The sequence below is a fragment of the Chiloscyllium plagiosum genome, unplaced genomic scaffold (genome assembly GCF_037043375.1).
Source record: "Chiloscyllium plagiosum isolate Xiang-an unplaced genomic scaffold, Cpla_swu_hap1 HiC_scaffold_38, whole genome shotgun sequence".
Classification (NCBI taxonomy): domain Eukaryota; kingdom Metazoa; phylum Chordata; class Chondrichthyes; order Orectolobiformes; family Hemiscylliidae; genus Chiloscyllium; species Chiloscyllium plagiosum.
In genome coordinates this window covers 4,388,258-4,405,024 of record NW_028270176.1, presented here as the reverse complement: position 1 = coordinate 4,405,024, position 16,767 = coordinate 4,388,258, and the positions used below count along the sequence as shown (strand labels likewise).

The 16,767-nt window shown below is 46.9% G+C and overlaps 1 protein-coding gene across 1 annotated transcript in view; it reads right to left on the bottom strand.

Annotated features, from left to right (window-relative positions):
* Positions 1-16,767, bottom strand: part of LOC122544262 (scavenger receptor cysteine-rich domain-containing protein DMBT1-like) — a 64,718-nt gene that overhangs the window by 11,147 nt on the left and 36,804 nt on the right. Inside the window, exons 22-29 of the mRNA XM_087980972.1 lie at positions 15,529-15,798; positions 14,446-14,760; positions 12,886-13,200; positions 9,608-9,892; positions 7,888-8,157; positions 6,822-7,136; positions 5,342-5,626; positions 345-614 (exon numbers count right to left, since the gene is read on the bottom strand). Of these exons, the coding sequence (XP_087837098.1) occupies positions 345-614; positions 5,342-5,626; positions 6,822-7,136; positions 7,888-8,157; positions 9,608-9,892; positions 12,886-13,200; positions 14,446-14,760; positions 15,529-15,798 (2,325 nt within the window). The remainder of the gene's footprint in view (positions 1-344; positions 615-5,341; positions 5,627-6,821; positions 7,137-7,887; positions 8,158-9,607; positions 9,893-12,885; positions 13,201-14,445; positions 14,761-15,528; positions 15,799-16,767) is intronic.

Genomic DNA, 16,767 nt, shown 5'->3' with positions numbered 1-16,767 from the left:
TTGGATCTCTGCCTGTGCAGGAATTAAAACCACGCACTGCGAGACCCTGTGCATCACAGACCAGATGTCCAGTCAACCTTACTAACCCATCTCAGTCAAGAGCAGAACATCAAGACTTTTCTAGCTGGGGATATTGTATATATGTGGGGTGGATTTTTCCAACAGCAGGTAGCGGGAAAGGCAAACGTATTGTTACTGTTCACCTTATAAATGTACTCTTTCACAGGAATGCCACTTTAAAGTTGGAATTACATTGTAAATATCTACCTTGCAGAATTAGTCACTCTCTGGGACACGGGTTCCGAATATTCACGTCTTACAGAGCCAGTGGAAGCCTTACTCACGTGCGACAGTTACAGGGCGACTTTGAAATGAGGGTATCCAACGACCTGAAACCTGGGTTTTGTAGGAACATGTGTACTGGCCCTGGCTGCTGACAGTGATGTTCGGAATGGTGTAGGTGAAGGATTGCTGGCTGATGGTGCTGTTGATGATGGGAACTGTGTCCTTTAGCAACAGAAAGCGGCCTGTAGGGACACTGTCTGGAACTGTGCAGCTGATGTTGACTGATTCGCCGTCAGCTCTCACGGAGATGCTCGGCTCGGTTACAGGATCTGACGAATAAAACAAATCATCTCACTGAAATATCCAACATCGGAACAGGAGTAGGCCATTTGGCCCTTCAAGTTGACTTCGCCCATTCAATAATATCGTTCCTCATTATTCAACTCAGTCCACTGCTCCCGTGCTTTCTCGCTGTAATCTGTAAAACATCTATCCGACTCTAACTGGACTAGCATGGGACATTTTGACGTCGCCCGCTTCCTGAGGCAGAGAATCCCACAGGCTCCCCACTCTCTGAGTGAAGACATTACTCCTTTTCTCAATCCCACTCTGTCTTCTTTAGACTGTGATTCTGGTTCTGGTGGTAACCAGAACATCCCCCTGCAGATAAGGAGACCCAAGGTGCATACACAAAAGTCCAGGTGTGCTATCAAGATGTCCCATCCTGGTCCTGAATCCTCTTCCTATGAAGGACAACATCCCATTTGCTTTCTTCATTCCCTGCTACACCGGCCACAATTTTTATAAATGACCTGGAAGAGGGGTTAGAAGGTTGGGTGAGCAAGTTCGCGGATGATACGAAAGTCGGAGGAGTTGTTGACAGTGAGGAAGGATGTGGCAGGTTACAGCGGGATATAGAGAAGCTGCAGAGCTGGGCAGAAAGGTGGCAAATGGAATTCAATGTAGCTAAGTGTGAGGTGATTCACTTTGGGAAGAATAACAAAAAGATGGGGTACTGGGCTAATGGTCGGATACTTGGTAGTGTGGATGAGCAGAGGGATCTTGGTGTCCATGTACACAGATCTCTGAAAGTTGCCACCCAGGTAAATAGTGCGGTGAGGAAGGCATATGGCGTACTGGCTTTTATTGGTAGAGGAATTGAGTTCCGGAGTCCTGAGGTCATGATGCAGTTGTATAAGACTCTGGTGCGGCCGCATCTGGAATATTGTGTGCAGTTTTGGTCGCCATACTATAGGAAGGATGTGGAGGCACTGGAACGGGTGCAGAGGAGGTTTACCAGGATGTTGCCTGGTATGGAAGGAAGATCGTATGAGGAAAGACTGAGACACTTGGGGCTGTTTTCATTAGAGAAAAGAAGGTTTAGGGGTGACTTGATTGAGGTGTACAAGATGATTAGGGGGTTAGATAGGGTTGACAGTGTGAACCTTTTCCCGCGTATGGAGTCGGGTATTACAAGGGGGCATAGCTTTAAATTAAGGGGGGGTAGATATAGGACTGAAGTTAGGGGTAGGTTCTTCACTCAGCGAGTCGTAAGTTCATGGAATGCCCAGCCAGTAGCAGTGGTGGACTCTCCATCTTTATGGGCATTTAAGCGGGCATTGGATAGGTATATGGAGGATAGTGGGTTAGTATAGGTTAGGTGGGCTTGGATCGGCGCAACATCGAGGGCCAAAGGGCCTGTACCGCGCTGTATTCTTCTATGTTCTATGTTCTATGTAATTACTGTTCGTGACTGGTGTAGAGGAACACCCAGGTTCATTTTTACCTCCCTGCTTTCCCCATCTAACACCATTTGGGTAATAACACACCTTGCTGACACTTTGCAGCGCACTGGCTAACCTCTCCCTTATCTGCATCAAACTGCAACTGCCCTACATTTGCCACTCACTCCGCGTGTCCAAATCCCGCTGACTGTATCAGTGTGACGGCACCTTTCTGTCATGTGACTACATGACCCAACCATAAGGTGCGTCTGTTTGAACAAAAACTAGATCTTTTAAAAGGACTGGACAGGTTAACCATCAAGGTGGTAAAAACAATGACTGCAGATGCTGGAAACCAGATTCTGGATCAGTGGTGCTGGAAGAGCACAGCAGTTCAAGCAGCATCCAAGGAGCTTCGAAATCGGCGTTTTGGGCAAAAGCCCTTCATCAGGAATAAAGGCAGAGAGCCTAAGCATGGAGAAATAAGCTAGAGGAGGGTGGGGTGGGGAGAAAATAGCATAGAGTACAATGGGTGAGTGGGGGAGGGGATGAAGATGATAGGTCAGGGAGGAGAGGGTGGAATGGATAGGTGGAAAAGGAAATAGGCAGGTAGGACAAATCCGGACAAGTCATGGGGACAGTGCTGAACTGGAAGTTTGGAACTAGGGTGAGGTGGGGTAAGGGTAAATGAGGAAACTGTTGAACTCCTGGGGTTGAAGTGTTCCGAGGCGGAAGATGAGGCATTCTTCCTCCAGGCATCTGGTGATGAGGGAGCAGCGGTGAAGGAGGCCCAGGACCTCCATGTCCTCAGCAGAGTGGGAGGGGGAGTTGAAATGTTGGGCCATGGGGCGGTGTGGTTGATTGGCGTGGGTGTCCTGAAGATGTTCCCCAAAGCACTCTGCTAGGAGGCGCCCAGTCTCCCCAATGTAGAGGAGTCTGCATCGGGAGCAACAGATACAGTAAATGATATTAGTGGATGTGCAGGTAAAACTTTGATGGATGTGGAAGGCTCCTTTAGGGCCTTGGATGGAGGTGAGGGAGGAGGTGTGGGCACAGGTTTTACAGTTCCTGCAGTGGCAGGGGAAAGTGCCAGGATGGGAGGGTGGGTTGTAGGGGGGTGTGGAGCTGACCAGGTAGTCATGGAGGGAACGGTCTTTGTGGAAGGCGGAAAGGGGTGGGGAGGGAAATATATCCCTGGTGGTGGGGTCTGTTTGGAGGTGGCGGAAATGTCGGTGGATGATTTGGTTTATGCGAAGGTTGGTAGGGTGGAAGGTGAGTACCAGGGGCGTTCTGTCCTTGTTACGGTTGGAGGGGTGGGGTCTGAGGGCGGAGGTGCGGGATGTAGATGAGATGCGTTGGAGGACATCTTTAACCATGTGGGAAGGGAAATTGCAGTCTCTAAAGAAGGAGGCCATCTGGTGTTTTCTGTGGTGGAACTGGTCCGCCTGGCAGCAAATCTGGCAGAGGCGGAGGAATTGGAAATATGGGATGGCATTTTTGCAAGAGGTAGGGTGGGAAGAGGTGTAATCCAGGTAGCTGTGGGAGTCGGTGGGTTTGTAATAAATGTCAGTGTCAAGTCGGTCATCATTAATGGAGATGGAGAGGTCCAGGAAGGGGAGGGAGGTGTCAGAGATGGTCCAGGTAAATTTAAGGTCAGGGTGGAATGTGTTGGTGAAGTTGATGACTTGCTCAACCTCCTCGCGGGAGCACGAGGTGGCACCAATGCAGTCATCAATGTAGCGGAGGAAGAGGTGGGGAGTGGTGCCGGTGTAATTACGGAAGATCAACTGCTCTACGTAGCCAACAAAGAGACAGGCATAACTGGGCCCATACGCGTACCCATGGCTACCCCTTTGGTCTGGAGGAAGTGGGAGGATTCAAAGGAGAAATTGTTAAGGGTGAGGACCAGTTCAGCCAAACGAATGAGAGTGTCGGTGGAGGGGTACTGTTGGGAACGTCTGAAGAGGAAAAAACGGAGGGCTTGGAGGCCCTGGTCATGGCGGATGGAGGTGTAGAGGGATAGGATATCCATGGTGAAGATGAGGCATTGGGGGCCAGAGAAACGGAAGTCTTGGAGGAGACGGAGGGCGTGGGTGGTGTCTCGAATGTATGTGGGGAGTTCCTGGACTAGGGGGGATAGGACAGTGTCGAGGTAGGTAGAGATGAGTTCAGTGGGGCAGGAGCATGCTGAGACAATGGGTCGGCCAGGGTGGTCAGGCTTGTGGATCTTGGGAAGGAGGTAGAACCGGGCAGTGCGGGGTTCCCGGACTATGAGGTTGGAAGCTGTGGGTGGGAGATCTCCTGAGGTGATGAGGTTCTGTATGGTCTGGGAGATGATGGTTTGGTGATGGGGGGTGGGGTCATGGTCGAGGGGGCAGTAGGAAGAGGTGTCCTCGAGTTGATGTTTGGCTTCAGCGGTGTAGGGGTCAGTGCGCCAGACTCCACTGCGCCCCCTTTGTCCGCTGGCTTGATGGTGAGGTTGAGATAGGAGCAGAGGTATTGGAGGGCTGCGTGTTGTGAGGGTGAGAGGTTGGAGTGGGGGAGGGGGTTAGACAGGTTGAGGCGGTTAATGTCCCGGCGGCAGTTGCAAATGAAGAGGTCGAGGGCAGGTAATAGGCCAGCGCAGGGTGTCCAGGTGGATGCAGTGTGTTGGAGGTGGGTGAAGGGGGCCTCAGAAGGTGGGCAGGAGTCCTGATTGTGAAAGTAAGCTCAGAGGCGGAGGCGACGGAAGAAATGTTCGACGTCACGGTGTGTATTAAATTCATTGATGCGTGGACGGAGGGGGATGAAGGTGAGTCCTTTGCTGAGGACTGATCGTTCGTCCTCAGTGAGGGGGAGGTCTGGGGGGCTGGTGAAAACTCAGCAGGGTAACCATCAGAACGGTGTTCCGGATGGTGGGAAGTGCGGAACAACTGGGTCATGGCCTCAGGAAATGTGGAAACTGCAGAACAATAGAAGTAAAGGCTGCATTTTCTGAACATTGTGTGCTTAAAAAAAACAGCTGAAAATGAATTCCAGGCCTACATTGGAGATTCAGCCCCCAGAATAGGTCTGGGAAACACAATGTAAAAATTCAGGAACTGGACATTTTTCCAAACCAACAACCGCTGAAATAAGTGGTGCTGGAAAGGCAAAGCAGGTCAGGCAGCATTCAGGAGCAGGAGTCGATGTTTCGAGTAGAAGCTCTTCATCAGCATCTTCATTCCTCTCAACTCTCCTGCTCCTCGGATGCTGCCTGACCAGCGATACTTTTCCAACCCCACACCATACGACTCTGATCTCCAGCATCTGCTGTCCTCACTTTCTACAAAACTGACACAAGACACACTCACTTGTCACAACAATATCAACAGGTTGACTCAGAGAGCTGGGTGACCATTTCTCTGCCACCTCAGGCCGATAGGAACATTGATAGCTCCCTTGGTCGCTGGTGGTGACGTTTTCAGTGACATATGTGAGGGCTCCTTGTCCGATGATGAGAGAATTCGAGTCCTTCAGCAACTCTAGATGTCCAGTCAAGTTGCTGTGTGGAACTGTGCAATTAATAGTGAGTGAATCTCCAGCCACGTAGAGTGCCAATGAAGGGCTGACAGAGATTGTCGGCTCCGGTGAAGGATCTAAAATCAGCATAGGAGATATCAGAAATCTGCAATTGTATACTGTCTGATTAATGTGTGGGGTGTTCTCGTTATTGCCAACTATAAAGGGTAGAGTCTCAATCATGTGATTGGTGAACCGTTTGCCACTCTGTTTAATGTCACTGTATTTTAAATCTCCTGAAACATGAGGAATGTAGAATGATAGAAACTGAGTGCCAGAATAGGCCTTTTGGCCTTTTTAGAGTGCTCCAACATTCAAAATGGTCACACCTGATCAGTTAGCTCAGCATCTTTGTTCGTACGAGTCTCTATTCCCTTGCTGTGTCTTTAGCTCCACCCACATTGACGCTACGTCATCCGAGATGAAATAACTTCCAAAAGTTTCCTCCTTTCATCTCTGATTAAAGGTACTACCCCACCAGCCTTTCTCTCACTGCTGTCTCTCTCTCTCTAGCCGACCCTCTTTCTCTCGTTCCAAATTCTCAAATATCTCCGAATCTTAAGAAACCTTTTCTGATCTCCTGTTAGCATGTTTCTGATATGTCTATGATATCCGATTCATTAATTTAGATTTGCACTGTCGTATAGTCCACTTTATTCCAAGTGGTTCAAGCGTAATGCTTAATAGACTTAAATCCTTTAAGTTTGATCTGTGATCATATTTCCTCACACTTTCTTGCTTCCTCAGGGTAATACAACACACACATCATGTCCCTTCCTTGTATTAACTGAAGCAATCTACACCATCACTAACCTACAATCCTCCATTCTTCTTAGCTTTAATGTTCTAATTTACCAGGCAACTGAACTACATCGCGGATAGTTTCATTCAACATCTGATCCACAGCTCATGTTTTACAATTCACTAGGAGTCTGGTTCCAGCACGTTCCAGGTGGAGCACGTCCTTTGGGAATAGCTGCCTCGACCCCAGTATTGGTGCAAATATCCAATGGGTTTCAACACAATTCTCACGGTCACCAAACATTGAGCCATGCAGTTATTTCTTTCATTTTGTTGACCCTGAGTCATCTCGTGGTTCATTAAGTTTTTAGTTTTTCGTTTCTTGCTTTTGAATTTAGCCATATGCTATTAATAATCTTTAAGGTAACCAATCTTGCCCCGCATTTCGCAATCTTCACTGTGATTGCCCATTCTATCTGGGAACTGAGTTGTACAGAAGATGTCCATTCAGTTATTCAGCTGGGCTCTTACCTGGGTAACAGATTACTCCTGCATCCTCACCATGACCACAGTTGTGGGTTCCCCAACCAGGGAAGGAGCAAGACCGGAGATGGGACTCTGTCCCATTGCAGGAAACGTCATCCATCCAAATATTGCCGGTACCTTGTCCAAACCGAGCACTACCATGCACTGACAGGGCGGGTCCACATTGCAGCTCCTTGCAGAGAACAGTGGCATCTGCCAAATCCCAGCCATCATCACAAACCGTACCCCAACTTCCATCGTACAACACCTCCACAGTTCCAGAGCACCGACCGTTTGAATTGACCAATCTCACACCCGATCCTGAGAGAACAGAGTGGACCCGTTACTTCAGAGGACAATGATGATATCCGAATCTTTCTACCTTTGATTGGCCATCGTTATTCATTTACGTTCCTGACACCAATACACACATGTTTTATGTAGATTTATGAAGGTCTGCAAATCTCTTAGAGAGCGAGACAGAAAGTGACAGACAGACAGAAAGATGACTGGTGGCAGCTCTTCCCTCACTGGTTTCTACCTCCCTCTCTCTCTCTCTCTTTCTATCTCTCTCCCTGCATCTGTTACTTTTATATAGATTTACAAGGTTAAGCACGGCTATTGCAGAGAGAGTAAGAGACATCAGACAGACGGTCAGACAGACAGATGACCGGTGGTGGATTAACCAGATGCTCACCGGGCCCCATTCGAAGCTTGAAAAGTCTGCATTCTCACTTTGACCTCTGCCCGTGCAGGAAGTAAACCCACGCACTGGGTGCTGCTGTGCATCACAGACCTGCTGTCACACCAACCTTGCTAACCCCCCTCAGGAGGAGAACATCGAGACTTTGCCAGCTGGTATTGTGGACATGTGGACAGAGTCATTCAGACAGCACGGGGCAGGAAATGCAAACGGAATGTTACTGTTTACCTTATAAATGTACTCTTTCACAGGAAACCTACTCTAATGTTGGGATTACATTGTAAATATCTACCTTGCAGAATTAGTCACTCACTGGGACACGGGTTCCGAATATTCACGTCTTACAGAGCCAGCGGAAGCCTTACTCACGTGCGACAGTTACAGGGCGACTTTGAAATGATGGTATCCAACGACCTGAAACCTGGGTTTTGTAGGAACATGTGTACTGGCCCTGGCTGCTGACAGTGATGTTCGGAATGGTGTAGGTGAAGGATTGCTGGCTGATGGTGCTGTTGATGATTGGAACTGTGTCCTTTAGCAACAGAAAGCGGCCTGTAGGGACACCGTCTGGAACTGTGCAGCTGATGTTGACTGATTCGCCGTCAGCTCTCACGGAGATGCTCGGCTCGGTTACAGGATCTGACGAATAAAACAAATCATCTCACAGAAATATCCAACATCGGAGCAGGAGTAGGCCATTCGGCCATTCAAGCTGTCCTCGCCCATTCAATAATATCGTTCCTCATTATTCAACTCAGTCCACTGCTCCCGTGCTTTCTCGCTGTAATCTGTAAAACATCTATCCGACTCTAACTGGAATAACATGGGACATTTTGACCTCGACCGCTTCCTGAAGCAAAGAATCGCACAGGCTCCCCACTCTCTGAGTGAAGACATTACACCTTTTCTCAATCCCACTCTGTCCTCTTTAGACTTTGATTCTGGACTCCGCCCGTGGTTTGGAACATCTTTCCTGTGTTTATCCTTGTCTAGTTCTTTTAGAATTTTTTAAACTTTCTATGCGATCCCTCACCATTCTTCCAAACACCAGTGACCATAGTCCGAACCAATCCAGTCTCTCTTCATACGTCAGCCCTACCATCCCAGAAAACAGTCTGGGAAACCCTTGTTGAACTATCTCTGCAACCAGAACATCCTCCTGCAGATAAGGAGACCCAAGGTGCAAACACAAAAGTCCAGGTGTGCTATCAACATGTCCCATCCTGGTACTGAATCCTCTTCCTATGTAGGACAAGATTCCATTTGCTTTCTTCATTCCCTGCTACACCGGCCACAATTACTGTTCGTGACTGGTTAGAGGAACACCCAGGTTCATTTTTACCTCCCTGCTTTCCCCATCTAACACCGTTTAGATCCTTATCCACCTTCCTGACACTTTGCACTGCCTGGATACCCTCTCGCTTGTCCACATTGCACTGCATCTGCTGTATTTGTCACTCACTCCGCGTGTCCTAATCCCGCTGACTGTAGCAGTGTGATGGCACATTGCTGTCATGAGACTACATGACCCAACCATAAGGTGTATCTCCTTGAGCAAATCTAGTAGATCTATTCACAAGACTGGACAGGGTAACTCTCGGAACGGTATTCCGGATGGAGGTGGGAGTCCAGAACAAAGGGGTCACCCTTTCGAAAACATGGAAACTGTCGAGCAAAGGAAGTAACTGTTGCATTTTCTGAACAATACTTGCCTAAATAAAACACAGCTGAAAATGAATCATGTCTGAGCGTGGAGGTTCTGCCGCCAGAAAATATCATCAAAACACATTGGAACAATTCAGGAATTGGTTCATTTGACTAAACAGACACAAGTGGAAAGGGGTGGTGCTGGAAAGGCACAGCTGGTCACGCAGCATTCCAGGAGCAGGAAAGACGATGTTTCGAGCAAAAGCCCTTCATTAGCATCTTCAATCCTGATGAAGACCTTATGCTCGAATAGTCAACTCTGGGGCTCCTCAGATGCTGCCTGACCCGCTTTGGTTTTCCAACACCACACCATTCGACGCTGATCGCTAGCATCTGCAGGTCAGTCATCACTTTGTCCATAACTGACACAAGACACACTCACTTGTAACAACAATATTAACAGGTTGACTCAGAGAGCTGGGTGACCATTGCTCTGCCACCTCAGGCCGATAGGAACATTGATAGCTCCCTTGGTCGCTGGTGGTGACGTTTTCAGTGACATATGTGAGGGCTCCTTGTCCGATGATGAGAGAATTCGAGTCCTTCAGCAACTCCAGATGTCCAGTCAAGTTGCTGTGTGGAACTGTGCAATTAATAGTGAGTGAATCTCCAGCCACGTAGAGTGCCAATGAAGGGCTGACAGAGATTGTCGGCTCCGTTGAAGGATCTAAAAAGAGGAAAATCGGCAAAGGAGATTTCAGAAATCTGCAATTGTATTCTGTCTGATTAATGTGTGGGGTATTCTCGTCATTGTTAACTATAAAGGATAGAGTGTCAATCATGTGATTGGAGACCGGTTTACCATTCTGTTTAATGTTAATGTACTGAAACATTAGGAATGGAAAGTGATAGAAACGAGGAGCAGGAGATGGCGATTCGGCATTTTGAGAATGCTCGAACATTCAAAATGATCACAGCTGATCGGTTATCTCAACATCTTTGTTCGTATGTGTCTTTATTCTCTTGCTGTATCTTTAGCTCCACATTGACGCAACATCATTCGAGATGAACTAGCATCCAAAACTGTCCCCATTTCATCTCTGATTCAGGGTACTGCCCCACCAATTTTCCCCTCACTGGTCTCTCTCTCTCTCACACACGCACTCTCTGTCGCGTTATCTCTCTCTGAATTCTCAAATATCTCTGAATCTTATGATTCCCTCTTTATCTACTTTTCAGCATGTTTCCTGTCCGTCTATGATATCTGATTCATTTCCTTAGATTTGCACTGTCGATTTGTCCATTTTATTCCAAATGGGTCAAGCATAAATTTAATGTATAATATACTTAAACCCTTTTTGTCTGATCTGTTATCATATTTCCTCATACTTTTTTTCTTCCTCAGTACTATATGACTCTCACACGTAGTGTCCGTTCCTTGTATTAACAAAGAACAAAGAAAATTTACAGCCCTGGAACAGGCCCTTCCAAGCCTGAGCAGGTACAAATGTACTGTCTAAACCTGTCGGTCAATTCCAAAGCACCTGAATCCATCTACTCCCCACCTACTCATGCATTTATCCAGACGCATCTAAAATGAATCTACCGTGCCTGCCTCTACCACCTCTGCTGGCTATGCATTCCAGATACCCACCACCCTCTGTGTGAACTACTTGTCAGGTGTATTTCCCTCAAATTGTCCACCTCTCACCTTAAAAGCGTGACCTCTCGTTATTGAATCCTTCATTCTGGGAAAAAGCTTGTCTCTATCCACCCTGTCTATATCCTTCATGATTTTGTAAACCTCAATCAGGTCCCCCCTCAATCTCCTTTTTTCTTGTGAAAATAAACCGAACTTACTCAACCTTTCTTCATAGCTAGCACCTTCCATACCAGGCAACATCCTCGTAAACCTTCTCTGCACCCTCTCCAAAGCGTCCACATCCTTTTGGTAATGTCGCGACCAGAAATGTACACAATATTCTAAATGCGGCCGAACCAATGTCTTGTACAATGTTAACATGACTTGCCAGCTCTTATACTCAATACCCCATTCATTGAAGACAAGCATACTAAATGCCTTCTTGACCACTCTATCCACCTGTGCAGCAACTTTCAGGTACAATGGACCTGCACTCCCAGATCTCTATGCCCATCAACTTTTCCCAAGGCTCATTCATTCATTGCATAATTCGCACCAGAATTACTCTTGCCTAAATGCGTTGCCGCACATTTGTCTGGATTGATAACCATCTGCCACTTTTCCGCCCAACTCTCCAGTCTGTCTATATCCTCCTGTATTTTCTGACAGTCCCTTATGCTTTCTGCTACTCCACCAATCTTCGTATCATCTGCAAACTTGCTGATCATACCAACAGTGCCCTCTTCCAGATCATTTATGTATATTACAAACAACAGTGCCCCCAACACTGACCCCTGTGGAACACCACTGGTTACCTTTCTCCATTTCCAGAAACTCCCTTCAACTACTACACTCTGCATCCTGTTGCTCAACCACTTCTTTATCCATCTAGCTAGAACACCCTGCACACCATGTGACTTCACTTTCTCCATTAGTCTACCATGGGGAACCTTAACAAACGCCTTACTAAAGTCCATGTAAATGACATCAACAGCCTTCATTGACTTCATCAATCAACTTGATCACTTCCTCGAAGAACTCTATTAAGTTGGCAAGGCACGATCTCCCCCCGCACAAAACCATGTTGCCTATCACTGATAAGCCCATTCTTTTATACATATAAATAGATCTTATCCCTCAGTACCCTCTCCAGCAACTTTCCCACCACCGACATCAGGCTCACTGGTCTGTAGTTACACAGAATATCCCTACTTCTTGTACAGGGGGACAACATGAGCAACCGTCCAGTCCTCCGTCACCTCAGCTGTATTTAAGGACGACACAAAGATATCTGCCAGGGCTCCAGCTATTTCCTCTCTTGCCTCCCTCAGCAATCCGGGATAGATCACATCCTGTCCTGGGGATTTGACCACCTTAATAATCTCTAGCCTACCCAACACATCTTCCTTACTGATGTCAATGTCATCCCAACATTCACCATGTTCCTCTCCTCAGTGAACACTGATGCAAATTGATCATTCAGAATCTCACCCATTCTCTCAGGTTCGACACACAGCCTTCCTTTGTTATCCTGTAGTGGACCAATCCTTTCTCTCGTTACCTTTGATCAATCCTTTATCTAGTTAACTGGAACAATCTGCACCATCACTAACCTACAATTCTACATTCTGCGTCCACTTTCATGTTCTAATTTTCCAGGCAAATGAAACCACAGACACAACAAGTTCATTCAAAACCTGATCCACAGGTCGTGCTTTCCAATTCACCAGGACTCCCGTTCCAGTATGTTCCAGGTGGAGCACTTTCTTTGGGAACAGCTGCCCCTTCCCCAGTAGCTCTGGAAATGTCCCATGGGTTTCAACACAATTCTCACGGTCACCAAACATTGAGTCACACAGTTATGTCTTTCATCTTGTTGCCCCTGTGACAATTAGCTCATGGCGGATTACGGTTTTACTTTTCCCTTTCTTGCTCTTTGAACGTAAGCCAGAAACTATTCATGTTCTTTGCCGTCGCCAATTGGATTGAAGCTTTCAACGTTTTTCCCTCTCTTCCCTGTTATTGTTAATCGTATATGGGAACCTCAGTTTCACAGAAGATATCCACTGGTCTCTTACCTGGGTAACAGGTTACACCTGCATCCTCACCATGACCACAGTTGTGGGTTCCCCAACCGGGGAAGGTGCAAGACCGGAGATGGGACTCTGTCCCCTTGCAGGAAACGTCATCCATCCAAATATTGCCGGTACCTTGTCCAAACCGAGCACTACCATGCACTGACAGGGCGGGTCCACATTGCAGCTCCTTGCAGAGAACAGTGGCATCTGTCAAATCCCAGCCATCATCACAAACCGTGCCCCAACTTCCATCGTGAAAGATTTCCACTCTTCCTGAGCAACGATCATCTGAATTGACCAATCTCACATCCGATCCTGAGAGAACAGAGTGGACCCATTACTTCTACTCAGAATATGATCGGGCCTTTCCAAATCATTTCCTTTTGATTTCCTGTTGTTGTTTCCTGTTTCTGTGAGTGACACAGATACGTTTCATGCAGATGTATAGTGCAGAACACTATTGACTGGTTGTAATTTCCATCATTAATCGTTGCTACTCGTTGGCAAGTTAGTCAATGTGTGCACACTTTATTTTTTCAACTATAAGTTATAATGAAGTACAGGTAAAACTGGCAGCACAATCCCAGTTTCTGTTCTTTCATTAGAGAGTGCGAATGATTGATGATGTGAGAAAGAGAGACCTTTTCTTTGATCTTAGCCTTTGTGAATGAAGTGAACCCACAATGGGTGTGTGGCTGTGTGTCAGAAAACCAACATCCACCCAACCTTGCAAATTGACCCCAGTCAGGAATCAACACTGAGCTTTTGTTTTCCTTTATGATTTATTTGTATTTTCCGAATAAAGCTCCGTTAACTGTTTGAATCTCGAACTAATCTGACAGATACAGAGCAAAGCTCTTTCTACACTGTCCCCATCAAACACTCCCAGGCCAGGATGCTGAGGGTGAGATACAATGTAAACCTCCCTCTCCACTTTCCTCATCTTACCCTCCCAGCCCAGGAAAGCATGCAGTTAGATAGTGTACATTCTTTCTCTACACTGTCCTCATCAAAACCTCCCAGGACAGGCACAACATGGGTTTAGAAGGAGTGAAAAGAACATTTCCACTTTTAACTTAAGAGTGAAGCTGTCATGTCACAGAACCCCATCAAACACTCTGAAGTCATGCACAACATGAGATTCGATACAGAGGAATGCAACCTCAATTTTTATAAACTAAATTTAATGACTCCCATTAAACTCTCCCAGAACCGGGGCAGCATGGCGCTAAAGTTACCTTTACACAGCCCTCATCTACTAATTTCAGGATAGAGACAACTCAGACACGATAGTGTTATGCGTGCTCGACACTGACCCCATCAAACACTCCCAGGATAGGGACAGAACGTGGGCAGGGACAATCCCCAATAAAAGCCCCCAGGACTCGGGTAGATACAGAGAAATGATTTTTACATAATTCGCGACAAAGGTCATTTCAGTTAAGTAGAAGGACACGTCTATTTTTTTTACTTTTGTGTAACTTCACTCTGATTTTTGATCCTTTTCGGGGACCTGTATTGTACAGAAGATGTCCATTCAGTTATACAGCTGGTTCTTACCTGGGTAACAGATGACTCCTGCATCCTCACCATGACCACAGTTGTGGGTTCCCCAACCGGGGAAGGAGCAATACTGGAGGTGGGACTCTGTCCCCTCGCAGGAAACATCATCCATCCAAATATTGCCGGTACCTTGTCCAAACCGAGCACTACCATGCACTGACAGGGCGGGTCCACATTGCAGCTCCTTGCAGAGAACAGTGGCATCTGCCAAATCCCAGCCATCATCACAAACCGTGCCCCAACTTCCATCGTGAAAGATTTCCACTCTTCCAGAGCAACGATCGTCTGAATTGACCAATCTCACACCTGACCCTGAGAGAACATAGTGGATACATTACTTCAGTTGAGAACGGTGATATCCAAATCATTCTAACTTTGATAGGCCATCATTGTTCATTTACTTTCCTGACACCAATACACACATGTTTTATGTAGATTTATAAGTGTCTGCAAATCTCTCCGAGAGCGATACAGGAAGTGACAGACTGACTGACAGACTGACTGAGTAACTGCTCTTCTCTCACTGGTCTCTCCTCTCCCTCTGTCTCTGTCTCTGTCTCTCCCTCTCTGTGCATCTCTTGTTTATGGCGGTTAACAAGGTTCTGCATTGCTATTGGAGAGAGACCGAGACAGGGACAAAGAAATACATCAGACACACAGACAGAAAGACAGATGACCAGTCGTGGATTAACCAGATGCTCACGGGCCTCATTCAAAGTTTGAGAAGGCTGCATTCTCACTTTGATCACTGCCTGTGCAGGAAGCAAACCCACCCACTGGGGGCCCCTGTGCATCGGAGACCAGCTGTCCAGCCAACCTTGCTAACCCAACTCAGTCAAGAAGTGAACATCGAGACTTTTCCAGCTGGTATTGTAGGCATCTGGACAGAGTCACTCGGTAGCATGGAGCAAGAAAGGCAAATAGAAAGTTACTGTTTACCTTATAAATGTACTCTTTCACAGGAAGTCTACTCTAATGTTGGAATTACATTGTAAATATCTACCTTGCAGGATTAGTCACGATCTGGGACACGGGTTCCGAATATTCACGTCTTACAGAGCCAGCGGAAGCCTTACTCACGTGCGACAGTTATAGGGCGACTTTGAAATGATGGTATCCAACGACCTGAAACCTGGGTTTTGTAGGAACATATGTACTGGCCCTGGCTGCTGACAGTGATGTTCGGAATGGTGTAGGTGAAGGATTGCTGGCTGATGGTGCTGTTGATGATGGGAACTGTGTCCTTTAGCAACAGAAAGCGGCCTGTAGGGACACCGTCTGGAACTGTGCAGCTGATGTTGACTGATTCGCCGTCAGCTCTCACGGAGATGCTCGGCTCGGTTACAGGATCTGACGAATAAAACAAATCATCTCACAGAAATATCCAACATCGGAACAGGAGTCGGCCATTCGGCCCTTCAAGTTGACTTCGCCCATTCAATAATATCGTTCCTCATTATTCAACTCAGTCCACTGCTCCCGTGCTTTCCCGCTGTAATCTGTAAAACATCTATCCGACTCTAACTGGAATAACATGGGACAATTTGACCTCGCCCGCTTCCTGAAGCAGAGAATCGCACAGGCTCCCCATTCTCTGAGTGAAGACATTACACCTTTTCTCAATCCCACTCTGTCCTCTTTAGACTTTGATTCTGGACTCCGCCCGTGGTTTGGAACATCTTTCCTGTTTTTATCCTTGTCTAGTTCTTTTAGAATTTTTTAAACTTTCTATGAGATCTCTCACCATTCTTCCAAACACCAGTGACCATAGTCCGAACCAATCCAGTCTCTCTTCATACATCAGTCCTGCCATCCCAGAAAACAGTCTGGGAAACCTTCGTTGAACTATCTCTGTAACCAGAACAAACTCCTGCAGATAAGGAGACCCATGGTGCATACACAAAAGTCCAGGTGTGCTACCAAGATGTCCCATCCTGGTCCTGAATCCTCTTCCTATGAAGGACAAGATTCCATTTGCTTTCTTCATTTCCTGCTACACCGGCCACAATTACTGTTCGTGACTGGTTAGAGGAACACCCAGGTTCATTTTTACCTCCCTGCTTTCTCCATCTAACCCCGTTTAGATCCTTATCCACCTTCCTGACACTTTGCACTGCACTGGATACCCTCTCGCTTATCCACATTAAACTGCTTCTGCTGTACTTTGCCACTCACTGCGCGTGTCCTAATCCCGCTGACTGTAGCAGTGTGATGGCACATTGCTGTCATGAGACTACATGACCCAACCATAAGGTGTATCTCCTTGAGCAAATCTAGTAGATCTTTTCACAAGACTGGACAGGGTAACTCTCGGAACGG